The sequence below is a fragment of the Anas acuta genome, chromosome 19 (genome assembly GCF_963932015.1).
Source record: "Anas acuta chromosome 19, bAnaAcu1.1, whole genome shotgun sequence".
Lineage (NCBI taxonomy): Eukaryota > Metazoa > Chordata > Aves > Anseriformes > Anatidae > Anas > Anas acuta.
Window position 1 is genome coordinate 11,552,277 of NC_088997.1, and position 18,554 is coordinate 11,570,830.

Below are 18,554 nucleotides of genomic sequence, written 5' to 3' on the forward strand. Positions count from 1 at the left end.
TTTTACAAACACAAGTACATAATGTTTATTTTTTAACTTTCCAATTTATTACAAGTACAGCCCTTAGCAGACCACCCCTCCCACCACAAATGACATTTATTTTTAAAAAACATACAGTTCCAAAGGTTTCACTGTGTAGGACCTGCAGAAAATGTTCTCTATTAATAGGACAAAACATAGCCTCTGAAGGGGACGTGCGAAATACAAACGTCAGTGCTATTCTGTGGGGCATGGAGCTGAGGCTGGGGAGAGGGGAAGAGGGAAGTGGCTGGAAACCTGTCTAGTCTCAACAGCCATCAGTCCAGAACTGAAACAAATACCTGTTAATAAAAGAGTTCACAAAACTAGGCTGCAATTTTTTAATCGAGGATCTCAATTTTATTCTCAAATCACAGGAGCCGTAACAGCTGCTTTTGTTTTTCTGTGTTACAAAACCAGTATAGAACAGCACTGTGACTAGTTCGTTCTAAACTGAAGAATTCTATAATAAAAAGTTCAAGCCTTAATTGTATGATCAAAACCTGTAATGATGGAGAGGGAGAGGTGATTAAAGAACATTATTTTCTTAGAGAAAAGTCAGTATCCCAAGTGGCAGAATCCACTGCTGGGGCCATGGCAGAGCAGCCTCCCAGCAGGACAGAGCTTCCCCACTGGTCAGCCTGTGTGGGACGGTCCTCATGGTGCTGGGGGGGTGCAAGAGAGGTGACCTAGGGAAGGTGTTACTACAAAAGGAGATGAGAGCATGGCTAGAGAGGGACTGGGAAACCCCCACCAACAAGTCCCCCAGTGTAACTCCAGCTACTGATAGGAAAATGAGTTTTCAGAGGGGGGAAAATATACAGCAAACACAATTTGATATAAACTGTACATGTGCCAAAGCAAGACAACAGTATCTTACAGATGTTCTTTATACAAGATCACAGCTAGAAACAAGCCACTTTTAATAACTAGAAAATTACTTTAAAAAGTTACACAGAACATGTTTCTGCTGTTCCCCTTGCCCTGGAGTGCCCTACAGGGTGTGCAGAAAGACATGCTCTCTGGTATACTTCTGGCACTAGGTTCATCCAAAGGGCTACATGATTGTGTGCTGTTCAAGGTGAGCAGGGAAACCAACTGCCTATTCTCTGCAACTTATGTGTGGAGAGCTGATCTCAGAACTCTTCAGAGCACAACCTCCAGAGATTGCTCCCCAAGGGTGGGGGGGAGTGGGGGGGGGGGGGGAAGCAAGAGCACCTTGAAGCCAATTGTATTAGGATGCTGGTGAAAGCTGTGTCTCTATAAATGTAAGTGCTTGCTCGCCCTACACAACCCTTCAGTGGGGGCTCAAAATTAATACCATATAAATATATACATACAAGAACTAGCAGCCCATTGGCCTGATCACACCCAGTCTATCTGTGAAGCAGTAAGATCCCTCCCTGCACCAGCTCAAGGCTGGTTTCACATCACAGGCAGCAGACAGCAAAGGTTCCACCATGCTCCAGTGCTGGCTGCTTTCAGAGTGGAAGAAGTGGCTCGTTCCAAGAAAGCCAAGAGCGCCCAAGCTAGAGCGGACTTCACACACTTTGGCTAGGCCTTTCCCTTGCCCTCCCACCCACCTTCCCCTCCTAGCAGGACAGACATGTATGAGCTTTGTGTATTTTGCAGGAAGCAGTTAAGTCATCTCTGCTCACTCAATGGATGACCAAATATTTGAGGAAATTGCAGAAAAAATAAAGCTAGGACACGCCAAAGGAAAGGCTGTATTAATAGAGAAGTGCCTGCTGCTTCCTAACTCCCTTCAGACAACCCATCCTGCTGCCCAGCAGCACCAGAAGGCCTGCTCCAGCTCTGGCTCTCCCCCTAGTTCCCCCCCATCCCTCATTTCTTCCTTTTCCGCCCCCGGGAATGTTCAAGGGGCTCTGACTCACTGTCGCCTTCCTGCTCCTCCAGTCCCTGGCACCTGGCAGAGAGCTTCTTACGTTTCCTGCGTGCATACGTGTGGCCAGGAAGGTGCTTGTGCACCATGTCGATCAAACATTGTTCTGTCTTCTCCAGGCAGGACAGTACATGACTCCCATTCTGGTTGTAGCACTCAGCATTGGAGAACACCTGTTTGATGTCAGAGAGGAACTCCTGCACTGAGCGGTAACTGCCACAAGAGCACTTGCTCTGCATAGTCTGGAAGTCCATAGGATTGCTGATGACCTCAAAGTAATCTTCGGCTTCTTCTGTGGTCACTGGCTCCCTGACGAACGAAGAGCCACAAAGATAGGAGGAAAATGACGGGCCCTGGCACTGTGCAGTGCAGAGCTGTGGAGGTGTAAACCACCCCCACCCCCTTTGCTGAGCAGTAGCCCCAACCTGCACCCCCTGCAGTGCCATAGCAAACCCACAAACCTCAACAGCACTACAGTGTTAGCCCTGTGCTGGCTGCAGTGCTGAAGACAGAAATGACAGCAGCTCATCCTTCTGCCCAGAGTACTGGCCCAGGCATAGGGACTGGTACATGGCAGGTAAGGCTATTTTGTCTCAGTCAAGCCTCCTACAGAGCACCTGCAAATCCTGGGGGCTGCAGAAAGCACTGATCCCATCCTCCCCTCTCTGGCTCATAGCCTACCACCCTCTGTTATACCACCTCAGAAGGGCCCCAGGTCTTCAGTCCAGCAGAGGACTGAGAGTATGGTGATTTCTACTGGAGCAGATTCACTCCAATCTGTAACTTGCTTTTGAAACCCAGGTCTCACAACCAGCAAGTGGATCCAGCAGGACTGCATCATGGCTATCCTACACCTACACACAGCCCAGGTACAGTCCTGTGCACATGGAGGAGGAAGCTACCTGCCCTCACCTGAAGGGCCAGCTGAAGCGGTATTTGATCAACTTGCTGAGGATTTCCTCACACTTCTGCAGTTCAAGGCTTTGGCGACGTGTTGTCTTCTTTGTTTGAATGACCTGCCCACACAAAGGAGGGATGCTGTTAAAAGGAGGGGAACCACCATGGGCTGTAGTATTCATTAAACAGTTTCAAGGCCAAAGTAGTTGGTTCTTAACAGACATTTTCTTTTCAATTCTCTTGCTTACAAGCCAGTGTCTTTTGGGGTGGAGGATACATAATACTGCTGCACAGAAACAGCTCAGCTCTTTCAAATGCATACATCTTCCACAATAATCAAGAGGCAAACGGCTCTGCTACAGGGCCATGTTCATGGTAACAGCCAAGACACACGGTGGCAGCTTGAGTTACAGAATGGGAGCCCCATCCATAAGCTCTGATGGGAATAGCTCACAGGCTGCTTGTGTTTTCTCCTGGCACAGCAAGCTTTTTCAAGATAGGTTTAAAAACAACAGGGTCAAAGGAAGCAGGCAAATAATATGGACAGCAAATGGAGAGTGTAAATTCCCTCTCTGAGCCCCTGGTGGACAGCACGTGAGAAGCAGAGGGGGAAAGCACTTGTGCTACTGTACTGAGGGCCAATTCCAGAGCCTACTCTGCCATTTTAAATACCAAAGAGCAGCTGATGCCTCAAGTGCTGCTGTCCGATACAGAGGCAAAACACAAGGTCAGCCATTTGCCCACAAATCTATAGGTCAGCCACCAGCACAGCGACATCTCAGCTCTGACCGTCCACAGCTCATGAGGCACTGCTCTGCTTAGGGTACATCAGAAGGCTCCACAACACAGGGAGCCATTCCTGAGAAAGCTTTGGTCTCTTTCCAGAACAAATAGTAAGTGAAAGAGCCCTAGTCAGAGTTCCTGACCCAGCTGTTCCAGTAAGATTTTTCCCACTTGAACATCACTCTAAGCAGGCTGTGGCAGTCCATGCTGGGCTTGCTGGTTTGGTTGCCCTCCAATCTGCAACAAAAAACAGCTAAAAAGATGCTGCAGATCAGCACAACCAGCCCACCCACACCCAGCACAAGAAGCTGTGAGCCCAAAGACCCCAGTCAAGACCACTTGAGAGGAGTGACAGGATACAGCCACAGCAGTGCTGCTCAGCAGACATATGGCAGAAGCTAGTGACGTGGTCCACAGGGCTAGAGTATCCTCACATATCCCCTGTGGTGCATCCCTCTTCAGGATAAACAGGACAGTATGCGGCAGCTCCACCCCAACTAGCACGCACGCACAAGATTGCTCAGGAGCAGAAGGTTTTATTCTTTAAATGTCAAGTGAAACCTAAGCCAGCCAAATTATATCCTGGAGGTTGGGGAGTGACCATACGGACAACAACTGCCAGAAAATGGCCAAGGCCAGGGAGTGAGGGTCCTACATTGCTGGCATTCTCTGAACATGCAGGACTGCCTTCAGTCCCCCCCATCTCTCTGTAGAGACATATGGATACTATTTAAAACCCTTTAACAAGCTGCAGGCTGCCTGCTAATCAAGGAGGGACAATGTGTGGAAGCGGCTGGGGAAAGATGTCTGGCATATCTCTGCTCGATTTGCACCGGGCCCTTAAGGATATGTCTCCTTTGTTAACCCGCCTCCAGCCCAGCACGGGTTACACAATACAATTCAGGGCATTTATTTGGGAAGGGGAGGGGAGGAAGTGTGACACCTGTTTCGTTTATAACTCATGATGTGAGCAGCCCCCAGGGAGCAATTTGGCTCTTACCAGCTCATCAATGTCTGCGCCGTTGACAGGTGCAGCCCGCTGCTGGGGTCCCCTGGCAGGATGCAGCAACTGCTTCTTCCTTTGGTGCCTTCCCTGCCTCGAGGAGTACATGGCTGTGCTCTGCTTGCCCCGGGCTGCCTTTCTGGGTCTCACTGAAACACATAAGCCATGGGCTTAGAGGCATGGGTTAACCTGGAATCAGAGATCACAAGCCTTTTCCCCAGACATACACACCAGGTAGTCTCACTCACAGCACAGAGAAACTACTGAACCCACGGATGAGGGGAATGATCCAGCTTCTCATCACCATCCTCACCCAGCACATGCCCATGTCAGCTGTGCTCAGTACCCCTCTTCAGATGAAGTATGCACTTCCCGTCCAGAGGCCAATGCTGTCTGGCAACAATCTTCTAACTAAGGGTGGTCACACAAACCAACCCACAGTCCTCTACTTCTAAGGGACATCTGGGGGCTTCCAGATACTCTGCCACAGGTATGGCTTTGCTTGCTTCCTGCGTGTTGTGACAGAAAGACCCTCTGCCTGCAGAATTAAGTGCCAAATACCTGACACATCAAGACTTGAGGGAGGGTGGGAGAAGTAATGCAAGGATGGACAGTTGTTTTAAATATAACTGCAACATCTTTTTTGAAAGCACTGGGTACAGAAACCTGCACAACTGCTCTGGTTTCCTGCTGCCCCCTTGTTCCTCAGCCATTTGTGGATGGGTTCTTTTCCAAACATTTATGAACGGCCCACACAGTGGGATAAACCAGTTGCTAAGCCCCCCTGAAAAGTGAACTGTGTGCACAGGGAGTGTCAAGTTACTGCAGCAGGGAGCTGCTCCACGTGCTGCAAGTGGGAAACAATAGGATTTTATCCCCCAAACCAGGGCTGCTGCATTATGTCCCACAGTAATGTTCCTGCTTGTTTGCTAAGTCTCCCTGTCAGAGCCCTACAATGATGGAAATGCAAGTGTGCTGTTCAACTCCCTTGTCTGAAGTTTCTCTCATGACCCCTGTGTATCAGGAGAATATGCTGGTTTTCGTCCCCAGACAAGCTCCTTCCACCTGGTCCCAAGTGCTTCAGCAAGCTGCATGCAGCATGCTGTAGCACTTTATCTGCAGCCTCTAATCCAGCCCTGTCCAATAAATCATCTTGCCAGGCTCCCCCCGCAGGATAAGTGTGCGTCAGGGCAGTGGGACGTCTGTCTGCTGTCACTCCTGCTTGTGTGTCAAGCAGGAGGCACGTGCTAGATGTCTGACAATCCAACATTCTAAGTTATATCCCTCAGGATAAACGCCACATGGATTAATGGGACTTGTCTATTAAAACAAAAGTTTTCCACAGTGACCTTTCCATGTCAATGCTCTTTAAAACCAGGAGTTGCATTTAGTACTTTATTTTTAGCAACTGTAACTCTTCCGCTATTGTTTGGAAACCTTGGCTTTGCTCCTGACTTGGCCATGCAACATGGACTGAACATGCTCCAAGTGTGGACACAGATACACCACAGAACAACAAGCAGCATACATAGCTAGGGTATCAGTGAACATCCCTGAAACTATAATGAAGCAGGGGAATCAAGACTGATAGACACAGATGGAAACCCTTGAAAGAACATGGGATAAGCCTTTAGGTCCCAGTCTCTGAATTTCACCATCTGCCCTGGTTAAGACAGTCTGAAGCTAATTTTATGTTAGTCAAGGGCATTTTGACTGAAAGCAAATGCTGGGAGTACACCATTCCAACACTGAGCTTTTCAGTGTACCGAGTTGCCCAAAGGAGACAAAGTCAAACTCTCTTAAAAACAAAGTGGATACACTCACTAATAAGTGGTAAGTGATCACACTGTACACTAGAATAGAAAAGTAGTCACTGAAGAGTCTAGAAAATGCTATTTTATTCCATTCAGCTGCCCAGGAACGAGCTAGCATGCATCCTGAGTGCATGTATGCATGCACTCTGTATGCAACTAACAGGTGCTGGCAGTTCAGGCCACACTACACCTTCAATACTGTGCCTTCCCAGTGGAATGGATAGATGAAGTACTGTTCTTACTACTTGATAATGGCACCTTGCCACTAGAAATCCTATATTTAAGAGGTTACAACCTGGTGGAAAAGGAAAAAGTAAGGAGAGGGAGCTGTGATTAAAGCTTCAGGAGAACCTATTAACAGTGTTCAGTTTAGCAAAAAAAACTCTCTAGGCACAGACTGTCAGTACCAGTAACAGATAATGCCATTTAACCCTTCCCTGATGCAGCCTCTGCTGACTGCCAGGCAGTGTATTATTAGCAGTGCCCCCAGGGGAGCAACCAACAGTGAGCAAGAGCTCACTACAGTTTCAATCTCTTTAAGTGCTGTCTTTGTACAAAGGGAAGAGAGCTACTTCCAGCTCCCCAGGTAACATACGACACAACCACAGCCTTCCTTGTGAAATCTCCCAATTTTCCAAGAACCTGTTCTGTATGAGGAGAAGTACAAATCTGAAATTGGATTAATTTTTTGGACACGGAAGGCAGAGTTTTAACATTTTCTGTTACTTCCCTGCATGGTCAAAGCCTTACGTTTCAGTCCAGCAACTTCATAATTTTCTTCCTCCTCTTCTTCTTCCTCAGCATCTTGTTCATCAGAAGCTTCCTCACCTTCTTCACCTTCATCTTCAGCAGAATCCTCTGTGTAGTTCCTAGAGCAAGGCAAGTAAAACATATTTGTTGTACCAGAACCTGGTGTGAGAAGCCCTAGGCCTTCTGTACTGTTTGTTCACAGACTTGCTGACCAACTCAGTGTGTAAAATAAAAATCCAGACTCAAACTGAAGCAATCTACTTTATTTCCTAGAGTATCAAGCTGTGGCTACACCTAAAAGAGAGCTTTCCAGGCTACAATCTGAACATCTGGGCTGACAATTCCCAACAGATGAATCTGTGCATTCCTTCCCCCATCCCAGACACCTTGACCACTTGATAAAGTATTTTTTGATACTGACTGCTATGCACGTACTCCTCCCTGAGAGAAAGTGCTGCTGTTTTACACAGGTCTGCCTGCAGGCCTGGCCTAAGGAATTTCAGATTTTTTATTTTGTTCCTGCTGGAATATTTTCCTGTCATCACCTTCCATTGTCAGGCTACTTGCATGTGCACTATAGGAAACAGACCTTGATTAGTGCTATTCATAGCTAAGCTTATTACTGAGCAGATCATCAGTTCAGGCTTCTCATGTGCTGATGTCAAAAGCCACAAAGACTCTGCCCAGGAGTTCCAATTTTCTGCAAGTGTTTATTAAACATTTAAACCATAACAAAAAGTAGCATGCATAGGCAGAAGGGGACAAAGGCAAAGCTATTGTGGGAGTCAGTCCTCTGGAGAAAGAGGATCTTGAGCAGTAAACGGAATAAGAATCAGCTCCCACAGGAGCAAAAGCAGGGCAAAAGTCTTTGCAGGCCAGCATTTTCTTCCTGCCTCAGCTAGGAATAGCAGAAAGACAGGTGTTGCTCCACCTGATGGCTGTCATCCAGGAGCCAAGCAGCTTCCAGGTGACTCCACCACATCAAAGTAACTATGATCTCAGGCTAAAACAGCTGCATTAAGACCCTGTAATTCTTGTACTACTCTGATGAACTCTTAAATGGTGCCCAGGGAGCTAAGTAATACTTTCAAAGCTGTGTACCACCTTACACACTACAAGCTAGTACTCCTCTTGTTGTGCTGCCACTTTGTAAGGGAGAATCAGTTGACTGCTTATGCATCAGGTGTCATTTGACAGCCTCATCTTGCTGACAAGCATATAGATGCAGCAGAGTCACAATTAGCTTACTTTGTAAGCAAACAAAATACATTCTGCATACAGTTAGCCTGCAATTCACAAAACAATTCAACCACTTGCTGTCAGTGGGCAACTACTCAATTCTGCTGCATAGAACAATTTTGATTCCTCCTCAAATCATGTTCTCTCTGAAGTCAGTAAGGGCTCTTGCCTTAAGGTGTCAATGTTCATCCGGTCCAGAAAACTGACAAGGTAGCATTTCATAGTCAGATTTTTAGTCACCCAGTAGGGTTTGAGCTGCAACCTGGAACAATGTCTGCTTTAATTAGACAAGGCCACAAGAGTAACTTATCTCAGGGGACTACAGAGCTGTAGCACTACCAACTACACTCCCACATAAAAACAACCCAGCAAGTTGCTCTGTCAAACAAAGCAACAGTCTTTATTACATAGAATTTTGGTTCATGTTTTGTGCATGATTCCACTGCCACACTGAAATTACTTATTAAAATGACTGAAGTTGTCATGGGACAGTACAACACAGGCGTGCTAAAGTTACAGCCTGAAAAAATTGCTTTTCTATTGTTCCGGTGCAATTGAATTAACTTGACTATTTCAATCCTTTTAAAGAAGCTGTTAAATGCTTTTTGTGTTATTTTGTGGAAGCATGGCTAGAACTCTGCATCAATGATAGCACGAAGGAAAGGAGCGCCACTTACCTGCCCCGTGAACCACGCCTGGCGGTGGAAGGCTGACAAGCTGGGCACTGCCATTCACCATCTGGTATCTCATAGAGTGCCGGTCTCAGACAGAACAGGTGGAAGGCTTTGTTACACTCATCACACAGGATCAGCTTGTCATCCTCACCTAGGAGAGTGCAACTTACTTGTAACCAAGTGTCATAGCCTTGCTCAACCTGTGATGCAGAAACTGCCACAGGGCTAGAGATCAGGAAGCAAAAGAAAAACACAAAATGCCCTCTCATGACAGGGACCCTTCCTCTCAGTTTCCACTGCAGTGGAAACAAGCAGCATTTGAATTAAATACAACAGTGTAACATCCCTCAACTCAAATGAAATCTTTGCAGGCCAAAGGCAGAAACCTGCCAAATACGTTCCACCCAGACTAAATCTCAAACCAAACATAGGGAAAGAATTACGCTGCAGAGATGCCCAAAAGCCTAGCAAGAAGCTAGGAACGGAACCATTCTTATTCTAGCCTCAATCTGATCAACTTGCACAGCTTCTTCTTTCTACTTAAGGCAGCAAGCCCACAGGGGAAAAAAAAAGTGTGTGCAGCAGAACTAAGTTCTCTGTGCTTCTCAGTGATACAGGGAAACAAGAACGTAGTTCTGAGCCAGTTACTTCATTTACTGAGAAAAAAAATATATAATAATAATGCAGAGAGCTTGACAGCATGTCTCTAAAATCCCAGTTTTCAAGTTCTGTGAAACTCTAGTCTGTTAGTCTCAGGTAAGCCTCCCCTTACATCTGCCTAGACTCCCCTTCTCAGCAGCAGACAGGACAGTTTACACATTGGTTTGGATGAGGCTCCATAGTGAAGAAGGACATTGCACCAATTCATCTCTAATTTCTTGAGAGATGGACAGCATAGCTGATTGGTAAACAGAAGTGGCCTACCATTCCCCCAGGGGTCTGTCTGCTGCTAGTGTTTCAGCAAATACAGAATGATACAAAAAGCACACAATGAGGCAGAATGTGCTACCAAGCTCTTTTGTCCAAGCTTCCATCCGAAAGGAGGTTATGGCAGAACAATTACTAGTACTCCACTACTGGTGACACCCTCCCTAGCTTTCCCCTCCACCTGCATGACTCCAAAGCCCTTCATCATGTCAGGCACACAGAGAAGATGGTCTCTTGTCACTTGTTCAGGTATTTCCCCAGCCTTACCAGAGCAGCAGCCAAAGGCAGATAGATTCGTTTCTCTGCTCTCACACACAAGAGACATTTTGCTTCTTCTAGCTCAGCAAGCACTTCTACTTCCACTATAGCCTCAAACTAGCATCATTCTACTTCTCTCTCCTATTGAGTTACAAAATGCATTAATCTTCCTAACCTCTTCTTGCTTGTTACTTCTGTAAGAGATAGGAATAACTGACAAAGCTCAGAGACCCATTGACCATTCCAACTCAAAAATTAAACAGGGAAATGGACAGTGGCACAAAAGTTCCCAGAAGTATTTGTAGATGACTTGTGTCCAAGTACTGTAAATATTCAGGGAATAGCAGCTCTGCAATGTTCTGCAAGACTTTTTACTGGTTTCGTAAGAATGGTTTATTGGAGTCAGGGTCAAATGCTTCTGTGAGATGAATGCTTCTGTGTAAATTCTCATTTTTAAAACTCAAAATACAGCCAAAGCAAGTGACAACAACACGGGCATGTTGCCTAAGCAAGGCATGGAGAGGTGTCAGCGTCCGACTGTTACGCAGGCGGGGGGCAGGAATGCATACCTTTTTTGCGACACACTTTGCATCTGGCATTCTCTGCCGACATATCCCACTTGATACAGGCATCCAGCATCCCGAGCAGCACATGCATACGGGAGAAGGTCTGGGCCTCACGGATTGCTGTCTTCCACTTCTCCATGGCTGAAGCAACCTGCAGACAGACCTAACAACTTACAACGAAGCACACAGACACACCTCACTACAGTCTGAAGATGTTTTTAATATCCTTTATCTGGGGCCCTTAATAACCAAAACTCAACTTTATTTTTTTTCCTTCTCTATAGCCTCTGCAGTCCTATTTGTGGTTCATCCATAGTCAGCCTTACTGGATTAGGCAATTTGTTCATAGTAATACAGCCCCTCTGCATTTTATAGCCAAAATAAAACAACCTATGTGAACTGCACCAAATTCTTATTCTGAAAGTCTAACCCAAATAATCAGCAAGCTAAGAAATTAAAAAGCAGAAATCTAGCACTATAAAATGTAGGGCTCCCCAGGGAAGTGGTCACTGCACCGAGCCTGTCTGAATTTAAGAAGAGATTGGACTGTGCACTCAGTCACATGGTCTGAACTTTTGGGTAGACCTGTGCAGTGTCAAGAGTTGGACTTGATGATCCTTAAGGGTCCCTTCCAACTCAGGATATTCTATGATTCTATGAAAGTCAGTAGACAGCTGGCAGCACCACTTGAGCGTTGTGGATTGGAGCAGCCTGTACTGCCCTCCAGTGGGTACTGCAGAGAGGCTTGAGCCCATCAGCAAGATACACCACTTGGTCTTTTGAGCTGCTCAGCTGGGAAAGTAGACTGTGATAGCAACTACTACCAGATTTGACAGCCCCAAATATGAGAACAGCACCTATCCTGAGACAAGATGTCCTCAGCACAAGTGAAATCCCGTAACTAGCTGCAAATGAGGATGAGAGCATTAAATCTGAGATTTATACCTAGTCTGCACATAGCAAGCTTCATATGAAACCTCAAACTCAGCTCTGAAGGTTTAGAAAAAAAACATTACAGTGGATCGGAAATGCACCAGAACAGAGAAGTAATCCAGAGCCATTGCATGTTCAACTCAAATATTAATCCTCTGCTTTTTAACAATGAGGTGATGGCCTAGACATGACAGGGAGATAATAGGACTCAAGTTAGTGTTGTAACACAGGAGAATGAAAAAACAAACACTGAAGTGTCAGATGGGAAAAACTAAACTCTGCAGCTGACAGCAATTTGGGAGCCAAACAAAACCCAGGAATTTTGCAGAGTTGCACATTCTCCTCCCACTAAATTTGAGGAAGCACAGTGTATATTAGATGTTTGGAAAAACAAACTGTTCTAATAAGCCAACATCCTTGCTGTCATTGCTAGTGTAGAACCTGGAGCCCAAGACATTCAAGACAAATGGAAACCTCCACAGCCTGCTGTGGCAGATTACACAGTGCTGTGCTATTTCTTTGCAGAACATTGTTGAGGTGCTTCACATACTGTGTAATTGATTTTCCAAGTAACTGTTCCATGAGTTTTGCTCTTAACATACTGGGTAACTGCTGGGCCAAGATAAATCTGCAAAAGCTGTTGGCACGTTTTGCTTAGATTTTTCTCCCCAAGCCTACAGAATTTAACAGATTTTCAGCCTTGCTTCCCAAGCACCATGAGACTCAGGCATTTTAGCAGTACCATTATCAAGGGAGTTCAGATTGCCAAGTAGGCAAAACAGGAGACTGAAACAAGTTACTTAAATAACCTCCCAGCTGGAAGGGAGTGTTCTAGCACAGAAAACAAATGCAAAACAAAACAAACAACAACAACAACATAAAACTACCAGAGGCAGCCTCAGTCACATTGCAACTTGAGACTGACAGAAAATGTCTACTTTGGTAAAGATGGACAAACCTCCAGCTAGGATACCAGACGAGAGGCTTCCTAAGACAGTAAGAGAGAAAAATCCCTCTGAACAGTTGAAACCACGAATGCTTGATTGTGAAGTTGCTCTGAGATCTTGTCTGCCATCAGGGCCTGGTGCACTCCAGTGACACAGGTGAAAAGTGCTCTCCAGCCTGCTCCTTTGTGAACATTCCCAACCAGCAAGCAGCAGGGGTGGATAACCCAACAGTTCCCTTTGCTACTTCCCTGTCCTATTCTAGGGCAGTGCAGAGTGCTACCATCTCCTGAAGTGGGAACATTTGCACAAACTTGGAGGCAAAAGATAGATTTTCAGAAACTGCCATAAGCCAGGTCTACATTGCAATCTTTTGCCACTCAGCAGTGGTGCTCTCTAGCTACGTAGCCGAGCCAGCAGGAACCCTTAGTATAGACAATTATGTCAGCAAACGGGTGCCTGTTAAGCCATAACTTGCTTCTCACAGGGAAAATGAGACAGAATGATGCCACAAGACTGCAATTTCTCTGGTGTAGTCAGCAAGCACACTAAGGTTTTTGCACTACAGCTATACTATATTTTACCCGCTGTATACTCAGTGCAATTCTGTCTCTAAAAGACTTCAGAATTATTGTCCTGTACAGGACATTTGTTTTTAAAAGCCTACCAGCCAGGCTTCTTCAACAGATAACTGCATCTAAGATCTGGGCTGCTCTTGTAAGGTCATGTATAACAGTTTTCTGCAATGGTAAAAAGAAAGCTTATTCCATGTAATCTGAGGTAAGGAAAACAAACAAACAAGTTGAGCATTCCCTGTGCAACCATGATTGTCTAGGGAACTCTGAGCCAGTTAAAGAAGTCACTGCACTATGTAAATGTTCCAGAGACATCAGCGCAACACAAAAGCCAATGCTCCAGAGGGGGATCTGCAACACCACGCACTTGGGCAATACTGAAATCTATGCCATGCTGCTATAAGGCTGAGTTGTATAACAAAGTATGCAGCCACATTAGACAAATTGAGTAATACTAGAAAAAGTAGTAAGTTGTTTTGAATTTAAGTCTTGCAATATTCAGAAAACCTACTGTTCTAGCTGGTTTTCAGATGAAGAAATTACTAATCAGTATGTTTCAGTCATACAGAGCATTTTGTCTAACCAGGCTACTGTAGCTGAAAGTTATGAAATTGCTAAAGTGAAGCAAATTACAGAAACCTGGCCTTGCTAAAAAGAATGATGCTCTGCAACCACTTCATCAAGTAAGGGAGCAAATTTCTAAGGTAGAATGGAAAAACTAATCAAACACTCATGATTAAAATGGACCAATTTTCTGACAAGTAAGAACTCAGGTTTGAAGTCTAACATAGCTCTAGTATTAGAAGGGAAGTGACAAGGGCTCAAATACAGAACTCACATAGCTGAATTACTATTCATTTAGATATTGTACTAGATCTGATGTTATCCTTAAAGTATACCCTACACATATAACCCTTACAGTTACAGCTGTAAGACACCTGGGAGTAAAGCACAATATGGTGTTGCTGTAGATAAAGGAAATGTCATGATCCAGATCCTTTCTGTCCCAGAGATTACTGATTCTTATAGCTCTGTATCCTGCTGAGGGCTTTCAGGATAGGGTAGCCTCCCATTCTCATTATATTAAGGACCTGAAAATTCAACAAAGTTAATAAAATTTTAATACTTCATTACAGCTGAAGAATGTGAAAATTTCTAGTGCCTATTCAAACGTTCTGCTAACATGGCAATGCCACTGCATAACAAAGACTTAATGTTCAAACAAGGGTTCAGCATATGCTGACAAGAGCTTTTAAAACAGAAATAAAAAAAACACCAACACTAGTCAAGCACCCATTATTTAATTTCAACCTGCTGTTTTTTTTTTTTTTTTAACCTGTTGTTCCAGTTCTGGTCTTGCCTACTTCTGCTTAAGTCTAAGTATCCCTCATAGGATGAAATACCAGTACAGCTCAACTGCCTGAAGGACCCTACCAAAGCCTCTGCAGTTCCCCTCCATTCCTTCTCAGCTTTGATTTGGGAGGCTATGCCAGTACCCCCACGATATCACTTCTCTCATGCAGGCAACATAAAGCTCTTTCATCCAGATGTCCACACAAGTTGGGTGTAGCCCTCAGTTTAGCATCTTCTGTGGGTGTCTCTACACATAACAAGACTTGTGCATCTTCTTGCATAACACTGATATATACCCGAACCTAACTCCCTTGCAGCCACGAAAACCTCAGCATGTCTCTTTCTTTTTATGGAATAAAGGTGTTAAGCTGCCATCAGTCCTCTCTAATGGATACAACTCCTGTTAAGTTCTCTAAAAATGTTTTGTAATATGCTTTTATTCAAGTATCCAGTTTTTGTGAGGAGATCCCCCAAAAAAGTCAAATACTCGACCCATTTCCCGTTCATAGAGAAATCATTAACTGCAGTTACACAGTACTATTTTTACTTTGGTAATACCTTTACTTCTCAAAATAACCAGGAAACATCTGGCCCCATAAACAAACCCACTGCACTCTAAGCTTGCAATGGGGAGAAGCTGCACGGGATATAGTACCATATGAAATGTAATACAACTCTTCTTTAAGCAGGAGCACTACAAGACAGAAACAGAGCCCTGAAATGAACAATACCTTAGCTTCTTCTGCCATTTTCTTGTCTTCATCAATCTCCTCAGCCTTGGCAATATAGTCCTCTCCTTGATGTTTCCTCCTCTTCTGCTTGGGGGCCATGAAGCCTTGCAGAAACTTCTTAATAACACCAGCTTGGAGTGCAATCACACACTCTCCAAAATCCTTCAAGCTCTCTAGTGAGTATACCTGATAGAAAGAGCGTACAATCACTTAACATTTGGACATCACTCTCTGTGCTTTTTTAGGTGGTTTTGTCCTGCAAATGGATATGTAGGATACTTAACGCAGCATTGCTATTCCACTCTTGGTTATGGAATCAGCATATTACCACTGCTTCTGCTAGAGTTCACATACAGCATACACGCATTCACGTATAGAACATGAATGTTCGTTAGTTCAGAAAAAAGCATGATGATTTGGGGTGTGTGGAGGGGAAGCAATTCTTCCATTCTTTTAAACCCTTCACTTTTCCCATCATTCACTTAACGTTGAAGGTCCCATACAGAAAAAGAAGTTTCTGCAGTGACTCAGAATGTAATTTAACAGATTATTAACCATTCCAAGATAGACACCGTCATCCTTTGGTACAGGAGCATACAGTAGTTGTAAGACTGTGTATTCTACATATACCCATGACAGGTTTATCAAGTCCTAAAGGCACACAACACACCAGAAATGCCTATGTGATTAAGGCCAAACATAGTAACTTCCTTGTGCTGACATACCCACCAACAGAATGTCCTTTAACTTCTGGAAGTGGAGCACAAACATTATCCCAAACCTAAAGTGGTCTGAATTTATGAAAATTGACAAAATAGAAAACAACTGTCTCAACAAAACATTCTGGCTCTGACACAGAAGCTAAAAAGCAGCTACAAAGAGCTCTGCTAAAGCTCCATAAAGAAGTCCTCCACCAGATGAGGGAAACAGGACAACTTCACAGCTGAGCAGGACACCTACCTTCAAAGTTATAATTCACCTACACCAAAAGGACCTCAAGCCAGTAGCTATGTAAACTTGAAACATCAGTTAAGAAAGAGAGAATACACAAGAAATTTGATTTTCCTGATCCTCTTTTTAAAGGAGAACCAAAGAGTCAAAACCTTCCAAAGATAGTATGAAGTCAGTCTTTCCTAGTACTACTTTGTTCACTCACTCTTGCTTCAAATTCTGGTGTCACATCAACATATCCCAGCCCTCCTTTCTGCAGACGAGTTGCGACCTCAATTAGATCACTTCGGAGGTAGTTCAATAGTTCCTGGTTGCCGTCACAGGATTTGAGGCCCAGGTTCTGTTTCCGAGCCAAATGGATAGAATGTGTGATGTCCTGATACCTGGAAAATGAAGAAAAACCTTTGAATACATGCAGACCAGTGTCTTGCAAGGGTGTAGGGGCATTCAGTGATCTACATGCTCCACCAGTGCAGAACGTTCTTTGAAAGATGCTTTAAAGCATGGGGCAGTTCTGCTTCTGTGGGTAAAACAGCACTGCCTTTGCTTCCAGTTGCAGGGAGCAACTTAAAGAGAGACCAACCTCTTTACAAATTTAAGCTTTGCTTATCAAGTAATATTTACAGTATCATCTAAGAAGGAACAATTTCTCAGTATCCTCCCCTCTTCAGCAGACACACAATCAAAGCAAAGTGCTGAATGCTGCCCCAGGAATTGAGAACTTGGTACAATAGCGATGTGTTTTGACATTGAGAAGAGACACAGAAAAGAAACAATAAATAACCTTTTCTCCAAACGTTCCTTCAGCTGACTCTCTCTCACTCCTTGTGGGTGTAGGCAATCTAGCAGCTCATCCAAATCCTTCTGATTGTCACATAGAAACCTGAAAGATACATTACCTGATTTTGGTGCATGTTCTATCTCTGTGGCAACAATTCCTTCTTTTAAACAGTTCTCAAATATCAGTAGACAGGAATGACAATTAACTTATATCAAACCCCATGGAGTAAGGTGAAAAACTTCCAGTAATGCTGGAGACCTCATTTCAAGGTTCCCAAATGTAGCTAATTCCAGAGCAACAAAAACAGTAACAAAAACACAAAACTGATTTGTAGAGTTTTTTTCCTGCATTAAGTTTATTCAAACATTGGCATCTGAATTTAGTCATCTACCCCAGGGATTAGATTCACTAAACTGCAGTCAGTTTAAGTCACCCAAATTACATTTTTGATGCACTAGGAAAGATTAACATGCTATGTACTGCATAGTATGACAATTTAATCATTCTTTCTGCAGAGCTTTCAACTTATTCTCTAGAATGTCAGTTTATACCATGACTGCTGTTGTTACAGATTTGAGACAGTGAAGGCTATGCCCTCTGCAAGTGTAGACCTCCTTCCTAAGAAACCTGCATTAACTTGAAAGCTTTAATATAGCACGTGAAAACTATATTCATTAGCTTTAAACTTTTTTGCTCAGAAAGTCCCTCAGGAGGGCAATGTTACACTTATGCAGTTCTCTACACAAGGCATTTTCAGCAATTCCAGAGTACAACCAAAACACTAGTTTTAATGCTGGTTTGTAGATTTAAAATAGCTTTGAGACAACCTGAAACCCTGTGCCTTTTTTCTTTTTTTTCCCTTCAACACTTTTCTGTGATGTCATGGAGCCTTCTCACCTCAGACATGCATGTGTGCTGGACAGAGGTGGGAGAATTAGTATACAATCTGAGTTCCAAAGTGCATTTACAGAAAATATGGAAAATATGCATCTAATAGATGATCACTCCTTAAAACAGGGATCTAATGGAATAGCAGTCAACCTTAAATGGAATCAACTGCAAAGGATCACTATGTGATCCTTACCAAACACAGAGAAGACTCCAGTTCTAGTTTTTCTTCTTGGGCACAAGCTCAGACGAACCAAGCAACAACTAGAGAAGGATGCTGTCCTGGCTCTTGTAGAATAATAGTATCTGCAATAGTTTCTTTTTCTGGCAGAAATACTTACTAAATATTTTATCTGAAACAGAAGTATTTTGGAGTTCTAGCATGCTCACATTAGGGTAATGGCCTGACAACCTGCATTTCTTTGGTAAATTAATCACTCTAATAAAATACAGGATTGATTGTTTAAAAATGGAAGAAAAATGGTTCCTTGCCAGTCATCTGCTTCAGTACACTCCAACCCTGCAAGGCATCCTCACTGTGCACAGAGATCAAATCTTTTGGCCAC

The 18,554-nt window shown here is 44.1% G+C and overlaps 1 protein-coding gene across 1 annotated transcript in view; it reads right to left on the reverse strand.

Moving 5' to 3' along the window:
* Window positions 1–18,554, reverse strand: part of BAZ1B (bromodomain adjacent to zinc finger domain 1B) — a 55,124-nt gene continuing 36,570 nt past the window's right edge. Inside the window, exons 11-19 of the mRNA XM_068656302.1 lie at window positions 17,104–17,202; window positions 16,525–16,702; window positions 15,369–15,554; window positions 10,836–10,983; window positions 9,085–9,232; window positions 7,169–7,287; window positions 4,602–4,753; window positions 2,834–2,937; window positions 1–2,230 (exon numbers count right to left, since the gene is read on the reverse strand). Coding sequence (XP_068512403.1) covers window positions 1,864–2,230; window positions 2,834–2,937; window positions 4,602–4,753; window positions 7,169–7,287; window positions 9,085–9,232; window positions 10,836–10,983; window positions 15,369–15,554; window positions 16,525–16,702; window positions 17,104–17,202 — 1,501 coding nt within the window. The 3' untranslated portion in view covers window positions 1–1,863. The remainder of the gene's footprint in view (window positions 2,231–2,833; window positions 2,938–4,601; window positions 4,754–7,168; window positions 7,288–9,084; window positions 9,233–10,835; window positions 10,984–15,368; window positions 15,555–16,524; window positions 16,703–17,103; window positions 17,203–18,554) is intronic.